General features: G+C 42.6%; 1 protein-coding gene across 2 annotated transcripts in view; it reads right to left on the reverse strand.

The window, feature by feature from the left end:
* Positions 1–15,920, reverse strand: part of LOC126354777 (aprataxin) — an 86,659-nt gene that overhangs the window by 20,654 nt on the left and 50,085 nt on the right. For both annotated transcript variants that reach the window (XM_050004675.1, XM_050004674.1), the window contains exon 2: positions 2,000–2,139. In XM_050004675.1, the coding sequence (XP_049860632.1) occupies positions 2,000–2,139 (140 nt within the window). The remainder of the gene's footprint in view (positions 1–1,999; positions 2,140–15,920) is intronic.

The raw sequence follows: 15,920 nt of genomic DNA on the forward strand, positions 1-15,920 counted from the left end.
GGGAATAAATATACTGGAAGCAGTAATAGAAGTGATCGTGGATGAGCACCACACATGGGTCAGCATTACATAATATTCTTACAGCACATTTTTGAGCAATGAACACTTTCTCTCTTAAAATTTTACCCCACAACATTATTCCATATGACATTATTGAATGAAAACATGTGAAATGTCTTATCATACTGATTTCTCTAGCCCCTAGATTTGCAATGATGTTAAGTGAAAATATGGCTGAAATAAGGTTTTTGAGGAGTTTCATAATGTGCTTTCTCCAATTTCAATTCTCGTCAATGTGAACATCTGAGAATTTTGAAGTTTCTGCATTATGTATTATTCCTTCACCATGTATTACACTTATCATTGATGTAGTACCATCAGATATGCAAACTGAGTATTTGTGTCTTTTTAAAATTGAGAGTCAGCCCAGTCACAGAAAACCAGTCAATGATGCTTTTAAGAACAATATTTATAATTTCTTCTGTTGTATATATGCCTGGATTAATTACAATATTAGCGTCATCCACAAAAAGAACTGATGTTTGTTACATATTGCATGAAAGATTGTTTACATACACAATGTGATCAAGCGTATCCAGTCACCTGGCTGAAAATGACTTACAAGTTCGTGGCACCCTTCATCGGTAATGCTGGAATTCTACATGGTGTTGGCCCACCCTTATCCTAGATGACAGCTTCCACTCTTACAAGCATACGTTCAAGCAGGTGCTGAAAGATTTCTTGGGAATGGCAGCCCATTTTTCACGGAATGTTGCAACGAGGAGAGGTATCGAAGTCTTTCAGTAAGGTATGGCACCAAGTAGGCATTCCAAAACATCCCAACGGTGTTCTATAGCATTCAGGCCAGGACTCTGTGCAGGCCAGTCCATTACAGGGATGCTGTTGTGTAACCACTCTCCCACAGGCTGTGCATTATGAACACGTGCTCGATTGTGTTGAAAGATGCAGTCACCATCCCCGAATAGCTCTTCAACAGTGGCAAACAAGAAGATGCTTAAAACATCAATGTAGGACTGTGCTCTGATAGTGCCATGCAAAACAACACAGGGTGCAAGCTGCCTCCCCCCCCCCCCCCCCCCCTCCGAAATGAAAAACACAACCACACCATAACAGCACTGCCTCTGAATATCACTGTTGGCACTAAACACACTGGCAGATAACGTTCACTGGGCATTCGCCATACACACACCCTGCCATCGGATCACCACATGGTTTACCGTGATTTGTCATTCCATAAAACATTTTTCCACTGTTCTATTGTCCAATGTTTGTGCTCCTTACACCAAGTGAGGTATCGTTTGGCATTTACCGCAGTGATGTGTGGCTTATGAGCAGCCACTCGACCATGAAATCCAAGTTTTCTCACCTGCCACTTAACTGTCATAGTAGTTGCAGTGGATCCTGATGCAGTTTGGAATTCCTGTGTGATGGTCTGAATAGATGTCTACCTATTACACACTATGACCCTCTTCAACTGTCGGCAGTCTCTGTTGGCCAACATACGAGGTCGGTCTGTACGGTGTCATGCTGCATGTTTCCCTTCATGTTTCCACACTTCACTATCACATCGGAAACAGAGGACCTAGGGATGTTTGGGAGTGTGGAAATCTCGCGACAGACGTATGACACAAGTGACATCCAATCACCTGACCACATTCAAAATCCGTTAGTTCCGCGGCGTGCCCCATTTTGCTCTCTAACGAGGTCATTGACATGGAGTACCTAGCAGTAGATGGCATCACAATGCACCTGATATGAAAAACATGTGTGTTCAGGGGTGTCCAGATACTTTTGATCACAAAGTGTATATGAGGAAAAATAGCAGAAAAAATAGCAGACCTAGGGTTGAGCCTTGACCAACCCAAACATTAAATTTAAGTTTTATTCAACATGCATATAACATAATTTTAAGTCCAACTCATTTTCTATTACATTGTATTTCCTACATTCACCAAAAGGAGCAAAAATGTATACTAACTTGAACTGTCTTTCCTCATGGTTTCTTGTTATTTCCTGAGCAATTTTATCCATGTGTTTAAGAAGTGGAAGATTAGCTCTAGTGACATTCGTCAAGGAATGTATATCTTCCTTTGGAAGTACAAGATAGTGGAATTCAGCCTGGAATGAAAGGGTTTATTGTTTATTTTAGTAAGCATTCAGTACAAAGCAGCAAGCAATCAAAATTTCAAAACTCACATCTCTTATAAGATACATTAATGTCAGTTGTTAAATGGTTCTTCCATTGTGCTTTGTGGAACAACTTCATAACTGTAAATGTTCTACAGCATTTATTTATTTTGTTAACCAGTTTTCAGTTTACAAGGCCGCCATCATGCTACAACTGACATTGTCACATAGATGCTCCATTACTAGTGAACAGCATCCAAAAAGTTCAAATAAATTTTGGACTCGCACTCAGTGCCAGTCATCATCTAACACATCCCCTTATATTTCATCTTCAGGTGAGCCATCAATGACATGTCTTTGATGGCTGACCTAAATAAGACTGGCAGGTGTCCAGTTGAAATACCATGGGATGTACAAAATGACAACCGGTTGCAAGCCCGAAATTTGTTTGAACATTCGATTCCCTGAGAAAATTTTAAAATAAACAAAATCCAAAAAGATATTATGCATGGAGAGTGAGGTACAAACACAGAGTAAATGTCATCTTTTACAGTGTAGTAGTAACATAATCGGAAGTGTCAAAGCTAAACAGTAAGCAAATTTAAAGGCAACAATCCAAAAAACATTAAGATTAAACATTGCTCACGTGAATGAGTGGGTCATGGGAGGGGCACGAGGATGAAGTGGAAGAGGAAAGTGGACAACATGAGGTAAAACTACACTTACAAAAAGAAATGCCTTACATGAGAGCAGCTGCATATATAACACTTTAATTTAAATTAAAAACCTTGATAAAAATAAATAAAAGACAAGAGGGAAAGCAAAGCTTTTTCACCGAAAATCATTGCCGAAAACTTCTCATGTTATTAGCCAAGTCATGGCGTTGTGCTGTCACAGTGGTTCTGTATTGTCACTTGCATGAAAGTGTCAAGTTTACATCCAGTTCATTCTTTTATAGTCACTGGACAGCTGACTCCTCTGCCGCAGGTCCGAAAGGATGGCCAATCACTTGCCTCTGTAAGGTATGTCACGGCCAGTGGTGGGAAAGGCCTGAGCACAGGGAAGGGGGCTACTGGTGCCGAGAACTGGTGCTGCCTGCCCAACCCCCATGCAGTCTATGTCCCTTTCACATCACAGCATTCTTTATTTATTTTCCTAATGCCACACCACATTCAGAGCTCAGTTGCAAACTGCTGTCCCAGTCAACGATATAATCATCTAATCTTATTTCTACTGCCTCTTTTAGGACAGAATTCCAGAATGCATTGACACCTTTTCTGTTCAAAAATGAACATATCTCGTTCCCTGATAATGTGCTCTGCCAATGCTACTTCTCAGTTTGGCCAAGGCAAATGCTCTTCACAGGTTCTGAACAGTCTTGCGAGATACATCACTGCACCTGGCTGATGCACTCCGTGCCATACTCTGAACCAATGATGTAGATGTCAGGTGCCCGTAACAGTAGATGGTGTTTGGCTGACTGGAGCCTCAGCTTGATTTTAACTATTGTACAGAAAATTGTTTTTATGTCATACTTCTCTATTATCCTGGCAGTCTCAGCTATGGCTATGGATACTTGACATCCAACAGCAATGGTTATCAGTAAAGCATGAAGTACATCAGCCAGACACAACGATGAATCCTGCAGCACTTTTCAGAATGTGTGAAGAGCATTTGCATCAGCCAAAATAACAAGTCTGCAGTAGCACAGCACAGCATCAACAAAGGAGACAGGTTTGTTCTTGAACGGAACAAGATTCTCACCTGTCCCAACCAGTTCTGGGATTTGGTCAATGAAGCAATGGAAATAAGAGTACATCACAATCTTGTCAATGGGAACAGCAACGTCAAACTGAGCTCCACATGGGATGCAGTGTTAGCAAAAATACATCCAGAATAGCTTGATGCAAAAGTGGTGGAAGCAGCAAACGGTAAAGATACGTAGCACTAGTTCTCAATGCCAGGAGCCCCCTCTTCCCCCTGGGGAGGCATTCCATCATGGCAGCAACATCTCTTCCAGAGGCACACAACTGGCCTACCCATTGAGCTCTTGGTATAAGAGTCTGTGGTCCAACAGGAAGAAAAGAATGAATCGGACATGAACTTAACACTTTGCCTGAAGATGATGAGAGGAAAACTTGTCGAGACATTGCAGAAAATGACACGGTGACTCAGCTTATAGAGAAGATTTCATAAACAGCAGAATAATAATGAAGAATAGCATAAAAATTGTCGAGAACTGGTGCTGCATATCTATTCTGATACATCATCATCCTTCCTGCTGACAACAGAATAAAATGGTTGGGTTTTGGTTTTGTTAAGCTTTTGAGCACAAAAAACAACTGGGGTCATACGCGCTCGAATCAAAACTATAGAACACAAAGACAGAGAGGAGTTAAAAAGCAATTAAACGACAGTCCCAGTTGACGTAATAGAAGACAGCTACAAACAGGCACAGGGGAGGGGGGGAAAACACCATACAGAAACAGAGGTCCAAAACAAAAAATTAAATGGCTTCGCCATATTGCTTTGGAGGATAAAAAGTAAAACACGGTAGACAGTCCACATGTTATTTGCTAAAATGGCCAATAGCCCAGATGGCAAACACAAGTAGGAACAAAACATGTTAAAAAATGGGCAGTCTGTCAGGAAGAGGTGGACAGTTAAAACTTGGGTGCAATGTGGACAAAGTGGTGGGTACAATATAATAAAATAATGGAATAGATGATAATAAAATGTTGAAATGCGGGGCTTTTTAAAATGTATTGAATTAATGAGATTAATTTTTCGGCATGAATGACAAGCACAATAAGCTGAGCTATGCCTGGAAATAAGTTTGTATTAGTTCATATTATTTTGCAGGGAGAAGTAGTTTCTTTCTCCACTGTAGATTTGTGCTTACCATTCTTTATAATGCTACATTTGGTAGCTGTGTTCACCTCCGAAGTCTTGACCGTGTTCCCATTAAGCTTATCGGATCTTCATAATTTTCCAAAGTACACAGGTGGGCTTCAGTTCTTGTAATTATTGTACTATTTGAAATAACAACTCACACGACCTTTCTGTTAATAAAACAATACTGTATTTTTCTAAACGGTGCACATATGAAATATATACTTCTCACTTATTCATAGCGACCCCAAAATGGCGGTCTACAATTACTCACTAAAAATGGTGTGCTTCTCACTCGTTCATTAGCTGAACGCGAATCCTTCCTTCCTCCTAATGGTTGTTGTTGTTGTTGTTATTGTTGTTGTCTTCAGTCCTGAGACTAGTTTGATGCAGCTCTCCATGCTACTCCATCCTGTGCAAGCTGCTTCATCTCCCAGTACCTACTGCAACCTACATCCTTCTGAATCTGTTTAGTGTATTCATCTCTTGGTCTCCCTCTAAGATTTTTACCCTCCACGCTGCCCTCCAATACTAAATTGGTGATCCCTTGGTGCCTCAGAACATGTCCTACCAACTGATTCTTTCTTCTGGTCAAGTTGTGCCACAAACTTCTCTTCTCCCCAATCCTATTCAATACTTCCTCATTAGTTATGTGATCTACCCATCTAATCTTCAGCATTCTTCTGTAGCACCATATTTCGAAAGCTTCTATTCTCTTCTTGTCCAAACTATTTATCGTCCATGTTTCGCTTCCATACATGGCTACACTCCATACAAATACTTTCAGAAATGGCTTCCTGACACTTAAATCTATACTCGATGTCAACAAATTTCTCTTCTTTAGAAATGCTTTCCTTGCCATTGCCAGTCTACATTTTATATCCTCTCTACTTCGACCATCATCAGTTATTTTGCTCCTCAAATAGCAAAACTCCTTTACTACTTTAAGTGTCTCATTTCCTAATCTAATTCCCTCGGCATCACTCTAACTAATTCGACTACATTCCATTATTTTCGTTTTGCTTTTATTGATGTTCATCTTATATCCTCCTTTCAAGACACTGTCCATTCCTCTAATAATTTCCCGGTATGCAGCCGGATCCCGTCGACATTCTGCCACGATATTTCAGCCCAGAGACGTCCGGCCATCATCAGGTGAGTACACAACTACTGAAGAGCCCAGGTGCAGTTGCAGTATTTATGCCAAATCTCGCGCATGCGAAATGTACTGACATCCTACAGCGCATGCGTCACGTGTTGACATGCACGGCATAGCTGAGTTGTACGTGCTGCCCTCGGTGGTGAAAGTAAAAGATCATCTAGTCATTGAGTATCGAATGACGCAGTCTAATCCGCTGTGACTTTATAATTTTAATAACAGGATTCCCTTTTTTATGCAGTTGAAAGCCGTTGTCACGATTTATAAGATTATCGGCAAGACGTATTTCCACTGATTCCTTGATTACGGAATCCCAAAATCCGGAAACCGGAGCTAACATTTTTGTTCCATTGTATTCCATTGAGTGTCCCAATGAAATACAGTGCTTTGCTACTGCCGATTTTGACGGTTGCTGCAGACGGGTGTATCTTTCATGTTCTGTACATCGTTCATGGACAGTTCTTGTCATCTGGCCAATATATGCAGAGCCACATTCACAGGGAATTTTGTAGACGCCTTCTTTCTTCAGTTGTAAATCATCTTTAACGGATCCAACCAGAGCCTGGTTCTTTGCTGGTGGACGGAAGATAACCTTGATTTTATTCTTCTTCAGTAATCGGCCTATTTTCGACGACACATTCCCGTATGGAAGAAACGCAGTAGATTTAAAGTCGTCATCAGCGTCCTCAGTGCGCTGCTTCTTGTTATGACAGTTCCGCATGGCCTTTCTTATTTGGCGTGAAGTGTGGCCATTCTCTTTAAAAATCTTCTGCAAGTGTTCTAATTCTGCGTGGAAGTTTTCATCATCTGCTATTACATACGCTCGATGTATTAAGGTACTGATAGCACCGGCTGTTTGTGCTCTGTGGTGGCAGCTTGACACTTGGAGATACAGATCTGTGTGAGTCGGTTTCTTGTACACAGAATGTCCTAATGACCCATCATTTTTACGGCGTACTAGCATGTCTAGAAATGGTAAAGTGCCATCTTTTTCAATCTCCATCGTGAATTTGATGTTCTCATGTAAAGAGTTTAAATGATGAAGGAATTTCTCCAGTTCCTGTCTGCCATGAGGCCATACAACAAAAATATCATCTACGTACCACCAGAAGACCGTAGGCTTTAAGACAGCAGACTCAAGTGCTTTCTCCTCAAAGTCCTCCATGAAGAGATTAGCTACCACAGGGGACAAAGGGCTCCCCGTGGCGACACCGTCTGTTTGTTCAAAGGATTCGTCATTGAATAAAAAGTACGTTGAGGAGAGTATATGTTCAAACAAGGCCTTCATTTCTGCACTGAATAAGTTACCAATAAGATGTAATGATTCCATTAAAGGCACTTTGGTAAATAGTGAGACCACATCAAAGCTGACTAATAAATCCGAGTTGCTAAGCTTAACTTCCTTCAAGCGACTGACAAAATCCTCGGAATTACGTATAAGGTGCCAACACTTACCCACATACAGCTTTAGTATTGAGGCCAGATATTTTGCTGTAGAATAGGTGGCAGCACCAGTATTACTCACAATTAATCGTAGTGGAGCACCATCCTTGTGTACCTTGGGAAGATCATAGAGTATTGGTGGTACTGCATTGTGTGGTCTCAATCTCTTGATAACTTGTTCAGGTAGAGAACAGTCATTCAAAAGGGTAGCAGTTTTCCTTGATATTCAGCTTGTTGGGTCCTTTTCAATTCTGCGGTACGTAGAATCATTTAGCTGACAATATATCTTCTCATTGTAGGCTTCCCTTGTCAGAAGAACTGTGGCATTACCGTTATCCGCAGGCAGTACGACTGTAATCTGGCCTCTGGCGTCAGCAGGCTCGTTTCCTGGCACACCGACATGACGAGGAACCCACAGAAACATCACACTGGCTCCGCCAAGAGTGAGCAAGTGACAGTTTTCCTGGACCCACTGCACTAATCAATGGATGGTGTACAGCGCATATAGACTTTAAAGGGTGCTGAGTGAGTCTGAGCAGGGGACACAATTGAAAAGACTGTGTCGACGGATGTACTCCTTGGCCAGATACAGTGCAAAGAGCTCAGCTGTAAATACTGAGCAGTATGCCGGAAGCCACTATTGAAAGACACAGCTGCCAATGACGAAGGCACACCCAACCCCATGGTCAGTCCGAGAGTCATAAGTGTATACACAGGTACTATCGTGAAGTTCCATGTGAAAGTTGTGAAACTGAAGCAATAGACTGAGGCTGCAGCAATGTCCTTAGGAAATGAATGAAGGCCCACTTCACGAAGCCAAGGTGGTGAAGGGTTCACACCCACTAGGAAAGGTGTAGGTGTATAAAGTTAAGCCGCTGTAGCAAGTTCCGAAAGCGAACTCCAGGAGGTAACAGAAGAGGGACACGTCATTATAGGGTTAATGGTGACAGCAAAGAAGATGATGCTCAGTATGCAACCTGAGGCACACGGTTTTCCTGGATAAAGGTGTCCGACAAGGCACAACCCACATGCACCTTGAAAACGCTGTCTTTTAAAAATGCCTGAAGGAAACAGGGCAGTTGGCTACTGAAGCCCCATGTGTAAAGAGTATGGAGGATACCAGTTCTCCAGCAGGTGTCATAGATCGTCTCCAAATAGAAAAACACAGCCACATTCTGGGATTTCCACAGAAAACGGTTCATGGCACGAGTGGACAAAGTAACGAGATGGTCAACTGCAGAATGCCGTGTTTGAAAGCCTCACTGTGCATTCGTCAGTAAATAGGGAGACTCAAGCCACCATACCAACCGGGCAAGAATCATACGTTCCATCACCTTGCAAATGCAGCTGATAAAAGAGATGGGGCTGTAGGTAGAAGGCAGTTTTTTGTCCATACCAGGCTTAGGTATGTGTACGACAGTGGCTTCATGCCAAAGTCTGGAAAATGTGCCCTCTGCCCAAATGTGGTTGTACATGTTAAGCAGAAAGTGCTTGCCCACTAGACAAAGGTGCTGCAACATCTGAATGTGTATGGCATCTGGCCCTGGGACGGAGGATCAGGATAAACTGAGAGCATGATCTAGCTCCCTCATAGTAAGTGTGGCATTGTAGCACTTATGATTCAGAGAAGAGAAGGGTATTTCTGAGCCGCCTCTGCCCGTTTCCAATGGAAGAAGGCAGATTGATAATAGGAAGAGCTCAAAACCTCCGCAAAATTGCGACTCAAGGTGTTGGAGACACCAATAGGGTCCACAATGACATCATCTGCTACTGGCAGGCCAGAAATTTTGGAATGGGTCTTGGTCCCAGAGAGCCATTGGAGGTTGGCCCACATGACAGAGGAAGGGTTGGAACTGTTAAAAATGCGATGACACTTTGAACGCATCTGTTTGTAAAGAATGCAGTTTGCCACTGTAGGATGATAGTTAAAAAAGTGGAGAGCACATCTCCATGTGCGAATTGCATCATGGAATGCCTCAGTCCACCAAGGGACTGGGACATGATGTAGCAAAGAGGAAGTGCAAGGAATGGAACATTCTGCAGCAGTAAGGATAACGTTTGAGAGATATTCCACCTAGTCATCACAACTGGGGAAATCTTGTTCTTCGAAGGTCACTAGGGAGGAGCAAATCTGACAGTCAGCCTTAGTAACCTGCCATTTGGGTGTGTACGTGGATCAGGTAGGAGTCAGCAAATGGATAGGATATGGGAAATGGTTGCTCGAGTGTCAGAAAAAAGGGACCACTCAAGATGATGGGCAAGCTGGGCAGTGCAGAAGGATAGATCCAAATGGGAATAGGTGTGTGAGGAATTGGAAAGAGAAGTGTGTGCTAAATTGTTAAGGCAGAAGAGGTTAAGGGTCAGCCAAAAGGGCACCTCTGACAGGTCCTGGGAGAACCCCAAAGGAGATGATGTGCATTGAAGTCAGTGAGTAGCAAAAATGGGAGAGGTAGCTACCCAATAAGCTGAAGGACGTCTGCCCTGGTGACATCAAATGACAGAGGGACATGAATGGTACAGAGAGAAAAAGTCAGGAGGGGGAGGAAAAGGCGAACTGCAATAACTTGAAGATGGGTAGTCAGGGAGATGGGTTGACTATGAATCTCACCCCATATGAGCAACATGACGCCCCCATGAGATGGAATGCCGATCTCGGGGGGAGAGGTCAAAATGAATCGGTAAGAAATGCGAAAGCTCAAAGCAGTCTTGAGGGCACAATTTCGTTTCCTGAATGCAGAGTACAAGGGGACACTGCAATGCTAAAAGCAGCCATAAATCCTCTTTGTGGGACCGAAGGCGGTGAACGTTCCATTGGAGGAGAGTCATGATGAGGAAGAGATGTAGGGCTCGCTTGTGCAGTTGGCATATGGAGTCAAATGCTGAAAAATGGTTGGTGGTGCGCACCGGCGACCCGGAGGCTGGCCGAGCTAATGTATCACGTGGTGACACCGTCGAAGAAGATCTTAAAGTCGACGAATGAAAAGTCCGTTTGCCTTTGGTGGTTTTCTTTGAGCCTTTCCAGTTAGAGGAAGACTCTAGTGTTATTTGGCTGGAGGGACAGTGGAAGTCTTCGCGGGAGTACTCCTCCTGTCCTTTCCAGCCTACCGGTTGTGTAGCCAATGGCTTCACCCCTTGAGGCGAGAGTTTGGTGGCTGTTGCACAGCTGAATGGGGGGTGGTGATGCTACCTTAACACTGGGCGGTTTCACAACATCAGAGTTGAATTGGAGCTCACACGTCTGCATGGCCATGTCCTTCATGGAGAGAGGGATAAAAAGAACAGAACTATATTTGTCAGACGGGAGAACGCAGGGTTTGCAACTAGCCAGTAACTTGTGAGCAACTGGGTAAGGCACTTTCTACTTTACTCAGATCTCTCAGACAGCCTACTCATCATGATACATGGAACAATCCCGAGAGGAGGCAGCATGGCTGCCATTGCAGTTGATACAGTGGGGAAGAAGGAGGTGAACAATTGCCCTCGTGCACACCCCTACCACAGGTTACACATTTGGCTGGGTGTCGACAATACATTTTGGTGTGACTGAAACAATGACATTGGTAGCAGTGCATCGGGTTCGGAATGTATGGCCAGACTGTGATAATTTCATAGCCTGCTTTGATCTTGGACAGGAGCACCACTCTATCAAAGGCGAGAAGCAAAAGAGTGCGGATGGGCACTAAGGAGGAATCTATCTTTTTCATTACACAATGGATGGCAAACACACCCTGATTGGAGAGGTACAATTGGATTTCGGCCTCGGTTAGACTGTCGAGCAGCCTGGTGTAAATTACACCACAGGAAGAACTCGACACAAACAGGGTAGCTGGGAAGAATCGGGGCAGCAAGCAGTTGTTGTGCTTGAGAATCAGAAGTGGTCTCCATAAGAAAAGTGCCATTCCGTAAATGAGAGCAGGATTTCACAGGGCCAGCAATTGCATCAACCCCTTTCTGAACAATAAATGGATTTATGATTGCAAAGGACTGACCATCTTCAGTATGTGAGACCACGAGGAAACCCTGGTGCAGCGGGAATGATCATTGAATCATTAGCCTCATTATGTTTACATTTGGTACACATTGATTGGGAAGATGATTGACTCATTGCGAGAAAATCCTCCACGATTGCCAGCATCTCCGATGGCACGCACCTTCCAACTGGGGGACCCCTTCACAAGGGGGAGCAATTGGCAATTTGGAAAGGTTGCAGCTGAGGCTATCACCCCGCACTGGGCCTGGTCTGTACCAGATAGTATGTGCAAACCCTACCTGTCGACCCAGGGCTGGCAATTATGCGTCACCCAGTCACCTGTTACATGTCAGACATGTGGGCTGACCTTCAGGAGAGCACAGGGAAGAAGAAGGAAAAGAGGAACCTCAAATGCCAATGTGGAGGAACGAGAGGAGAAAAACAATGACAGGAAAAGGGAGGGAAAAACAAAAGTGAGACTGTTCTTACATCAGATACAGACAATACAGAACATTCCCAAGAACATACCAGACATGTTCCCCAAGTGAGGGGAAAAACAATATCAAGAGGATAGACATGCAGCACAGAGGGGAAAAAATGCAGCCATGGCTGGGGCCCCATGGTAGCCAAGCATGAATCCACCAAAGAGTGGTGGGGGGTGGGGGTCATGAACTGGTTATCAGGTAGCCGAGGCTCTACACCAGATTCCTAAGAAGAGAAATAAATCTATTCCCTACATTTATTTAGATAAAAGCTTTAATAATATTAACTGGGGTACACTCTCTTTTTTCGCTTTTCTTTCACTTACACCATAGTCCCGCAGCAATCGCAGGGTCGGCATGGTTACAACGGATTTGACAAGATTGGTTGGAGGGGTGGACGGATGCCCTTCCTGCCGCCACCCCGTATCCCCTGGGATGGAATCAGTGTACCCCAGCTGTCTGCATGTAGTGGAAATCGTGAAATAGTGCGAACGTGTTTTGAATGTCTGCGACATGTGTAACTGAGGCAGAATGTGGGGACCAGCCCAGTATTCATCTAGCAGGATGTGGAAAACTGACTAAAAACCACATCCAGGCTGGCCGGCACACCCGCCCTCGTCATTAATCCGCTGGGCGGATTCAATCTGGGGCTGGCGCGCCTACCCAAGTCCAGGAAGCAGCGCGTTAGCACTACTGGGGTGCACTCTCTAAAATTCAAAATACTTGGAGGGAAAGGTTATTTACAAATTGTACAGGAATCAAATTGCAGCTATAAGAGCTGAAGGACATGAAAGGGAGGCGATAGTAGAGAAGGATGAGAAACTGGGTTGTAGCATATACCCCATGTTAGTAAATTTGAACAATGAGCAACCTCTAAAGGAAACCAAAGAGAATTTTGGAAATGAAATAAAAGTTCAGGGAGAAGAAGTAAAAACTTAAGAGTGTGAAATCATACTAGCATTCTGTTAGAGATGGCAAAGGACCTGGAAAATAAGCTAAACTGAACATATAGTGTCTTCAGAACTGGGTATAAAATGAAAATCATTAAAAGTCAAACAATGGAAAATCCAGGAGGGAACAATAGCAATGTTATGGAAAAGTAAATTGCTAGTCACCATATGCTGAAGATTAGATGGGTAGATCACATAACTAATGAGGAGGTATTGAATAGAATTGGGGAGAAGAGGAGTTTGTGGCACAACTTGACAAGAAGAAGGGACCGGTTGGTAGGACATGTTCTGAGGCATCAAGGGATCACAAATTTAGCATTGGAGGGCAGCGCGGAGGGTAAAAATCATAGAGGAAGACCAAGAGATGAATACACTAAGCAGATTCAGAAGGATGTAGGTTGCAGTAAGTACTGGGAGATGAAGAAGCTTGCACATTGTCCTTAAATCATTAAAATTGTAATAAAGGTAATGGAGCATAGCTGAATTAAGACACAAAGGTAGTACACAAGTTTTGTTATTTGGGTATCAAAATAACTAATAACAGAAGGAACAAAGTGGATAAAGTAGGCCTGCAACATCTAGACAAGTGTTGCATATCAAATGAAATGCTAGCAAGATTTAACTGAATGTTTTTATCTGGATTGTAGCCTTTTTTCCTCAGCAGTCCCCTGATAGGTCTGATGCAGCCCACAACAACTTCCTCTCCTGTGGCAAACTGTTTAACCTCCGAGTACTACTTATACGTTACACCCTCAATTATTTATTAGATACTTTCCAATCTCTGTCATCCCCTACCATTTTACCCCCAACAGCTCCCTCTTATTCCCTGATGTCTTTACATGTTTCTTACCATCCTGTTCCTCATCTTTGTCAAAGTTTTCCATATCTTTCTTTCTTCTAGATTTATTTGGAAGTGAAATGTATAACCAGTACCAACAAGAAAAAAACAGCAGCCTTTGAAATTCGATGTTACAGAAAAATTCTGGAGATTAAAAGAGTAGTTTGAGTAATTAATGAAGTTGTACACAATGTGATTAGAAAGGAAAGAGTTTTATGGCACAAATAAGAGAGAGACTGACAGGATCCATTCTGAGGCATCAAGAGATTATTGTCAAATGTATGATCATATGGGGTATCAACTGAAATTTGTGACTGGATTGTGGACTTTTTGGTAGGGTCACTGCAGCATGTTATTTTGGTTGGAGAGCCATCGTCGGATGTAGAAGTAACTTAGGGTGTGCCACAGGCAAGTGCGTTATGATTCTTGCTGTTCATGTTGTATATTAATGACCTTGCAGACAATATTAATAGTAATCTCAGGTTTTTTGCAGACAATGAAGATGTATATAATGTAGTACAATCTGGAAGAAGCTGCATAAATATTTAATGAGATCTTGTCAAGATTTAGAGGTAATGCAAAGATTAGCAACTTGCTCTAAATGTTAAGAAACATAAAATTTTGCATAACACAAAATGAAAAAATGTAGTATTCTGTTACTATATATCAATGAGTCACCATTGGAATTGGCCAACTCGTACAGCTACTTGGGTATAACACTTTGCGGGGATATGAAATGGAATGATAAGATAGGTTCAGTCGTGGGTCAAGCAGGTGGGGGACTTTGGTTTATTGGTAGAATACTGGGCAAATGCAATCATTCTACAAAGGAGATTGCTTAAAAATCACTCAGGTGACCAGTTCTAGAATATTGCTAAAGTATGTGGGACCCATACCAGAAAGGACTAACAGAGGATATTGAACATATACGGATAAGGGCAGCAGGTTTGTTTTATCTGTGGCGTCGATCCACAGATCGATAGGCCAGAACTTCATATGTGTATTATGTCTTTGAGTTGATTTTTGTTTTGTATACTTCCGGGACCTCAGTTCCCGCCTAGTCTTCGACCTGTACATTTGTCGTGTAATAAAAGTAGTGATGATTAGAAAAGAGAATCATGGTCATTACCTTACCACCTTGATATTTCCTTCAAATCCAATAGTGTGTGTCACAGAGATACTGAAGGAACTGAACTGGAAGAGTCTTGAAGATAGATGCAAACTATCCCAAGAAAGTCTATTAACAAAGTTTCAAGAACTGACTTTAAATGGTGACTCTAGGAATATACTATAACCCCCAATGTATTGATCACATAGGGATCATCAGAATAAGATTAGAATAATTACTGCAGACCAGAGGCATTCAAACAGTCATTCTTCCCATGCTTCATACATGGGTGGATCAGGAAGAAATCCTAATAACTGGTACAATGGGACGTACCCTCTGTCATGGACCTCATGGTGGTTTGCAGAATATAGGTGCAGATAATTAATTTGTAAGTGGAAGGAAGTGTTGACAGTGAAAGATGTAGGGGAAAGACACCACAGAGTGGACACAGTACAATGGTTCGAATGACTGTTGGGTTGCAGTAGTTGTTTAGACACGATAAGTTTCGCACAGGATAAACTAGTGTGAACAGATGTGTTGAACGAATCTCTGAGATATGACCACAATGCTTACATCTATAAACTCTATTATCAGGGACCTGGAGACAACAGAAGGTTTCAGTTTGATTGCATAATGGTAACACAGAGATTTCAGACCCAGATTTTAAATTATATGACATTTACAGGGGCAGATGTTGATTCTGACCATAATTTGTTGGTTATGAACTGCAGATTAAAACTGAAGAAATTGCAAAATGGTGGGAAATTGAGGAGATGGGATCTGGATAAGTTGAAAGAACAAGAGGTTGTTGAGAGTTTCAGAGTGAACATTAAGCAATAATGGACTAGAACAGGGGAAACGAATACAGAAGAAGAATAATGGGTAGCTTTAAGAGCTGAAATAGTGAAGGCAACAGATCTTTGGCTTCCC

Source organism: Schistocerca gregaria, chromosome 3 (genome assembly GCF_023897955.1).
Source record: "Schistocerca gregaria isolate iqSchGreg1 chromosome 3, iqSchGreg1.2, whole genome shotgun sequence".
In the NCBI taxonomy this organism is placed as follows: Eukaryota; Metazoa; Arthropoda; class Insecta; order Orthoptera; family Acrididae; genus Schistocerca; species Schistocerca gregaria.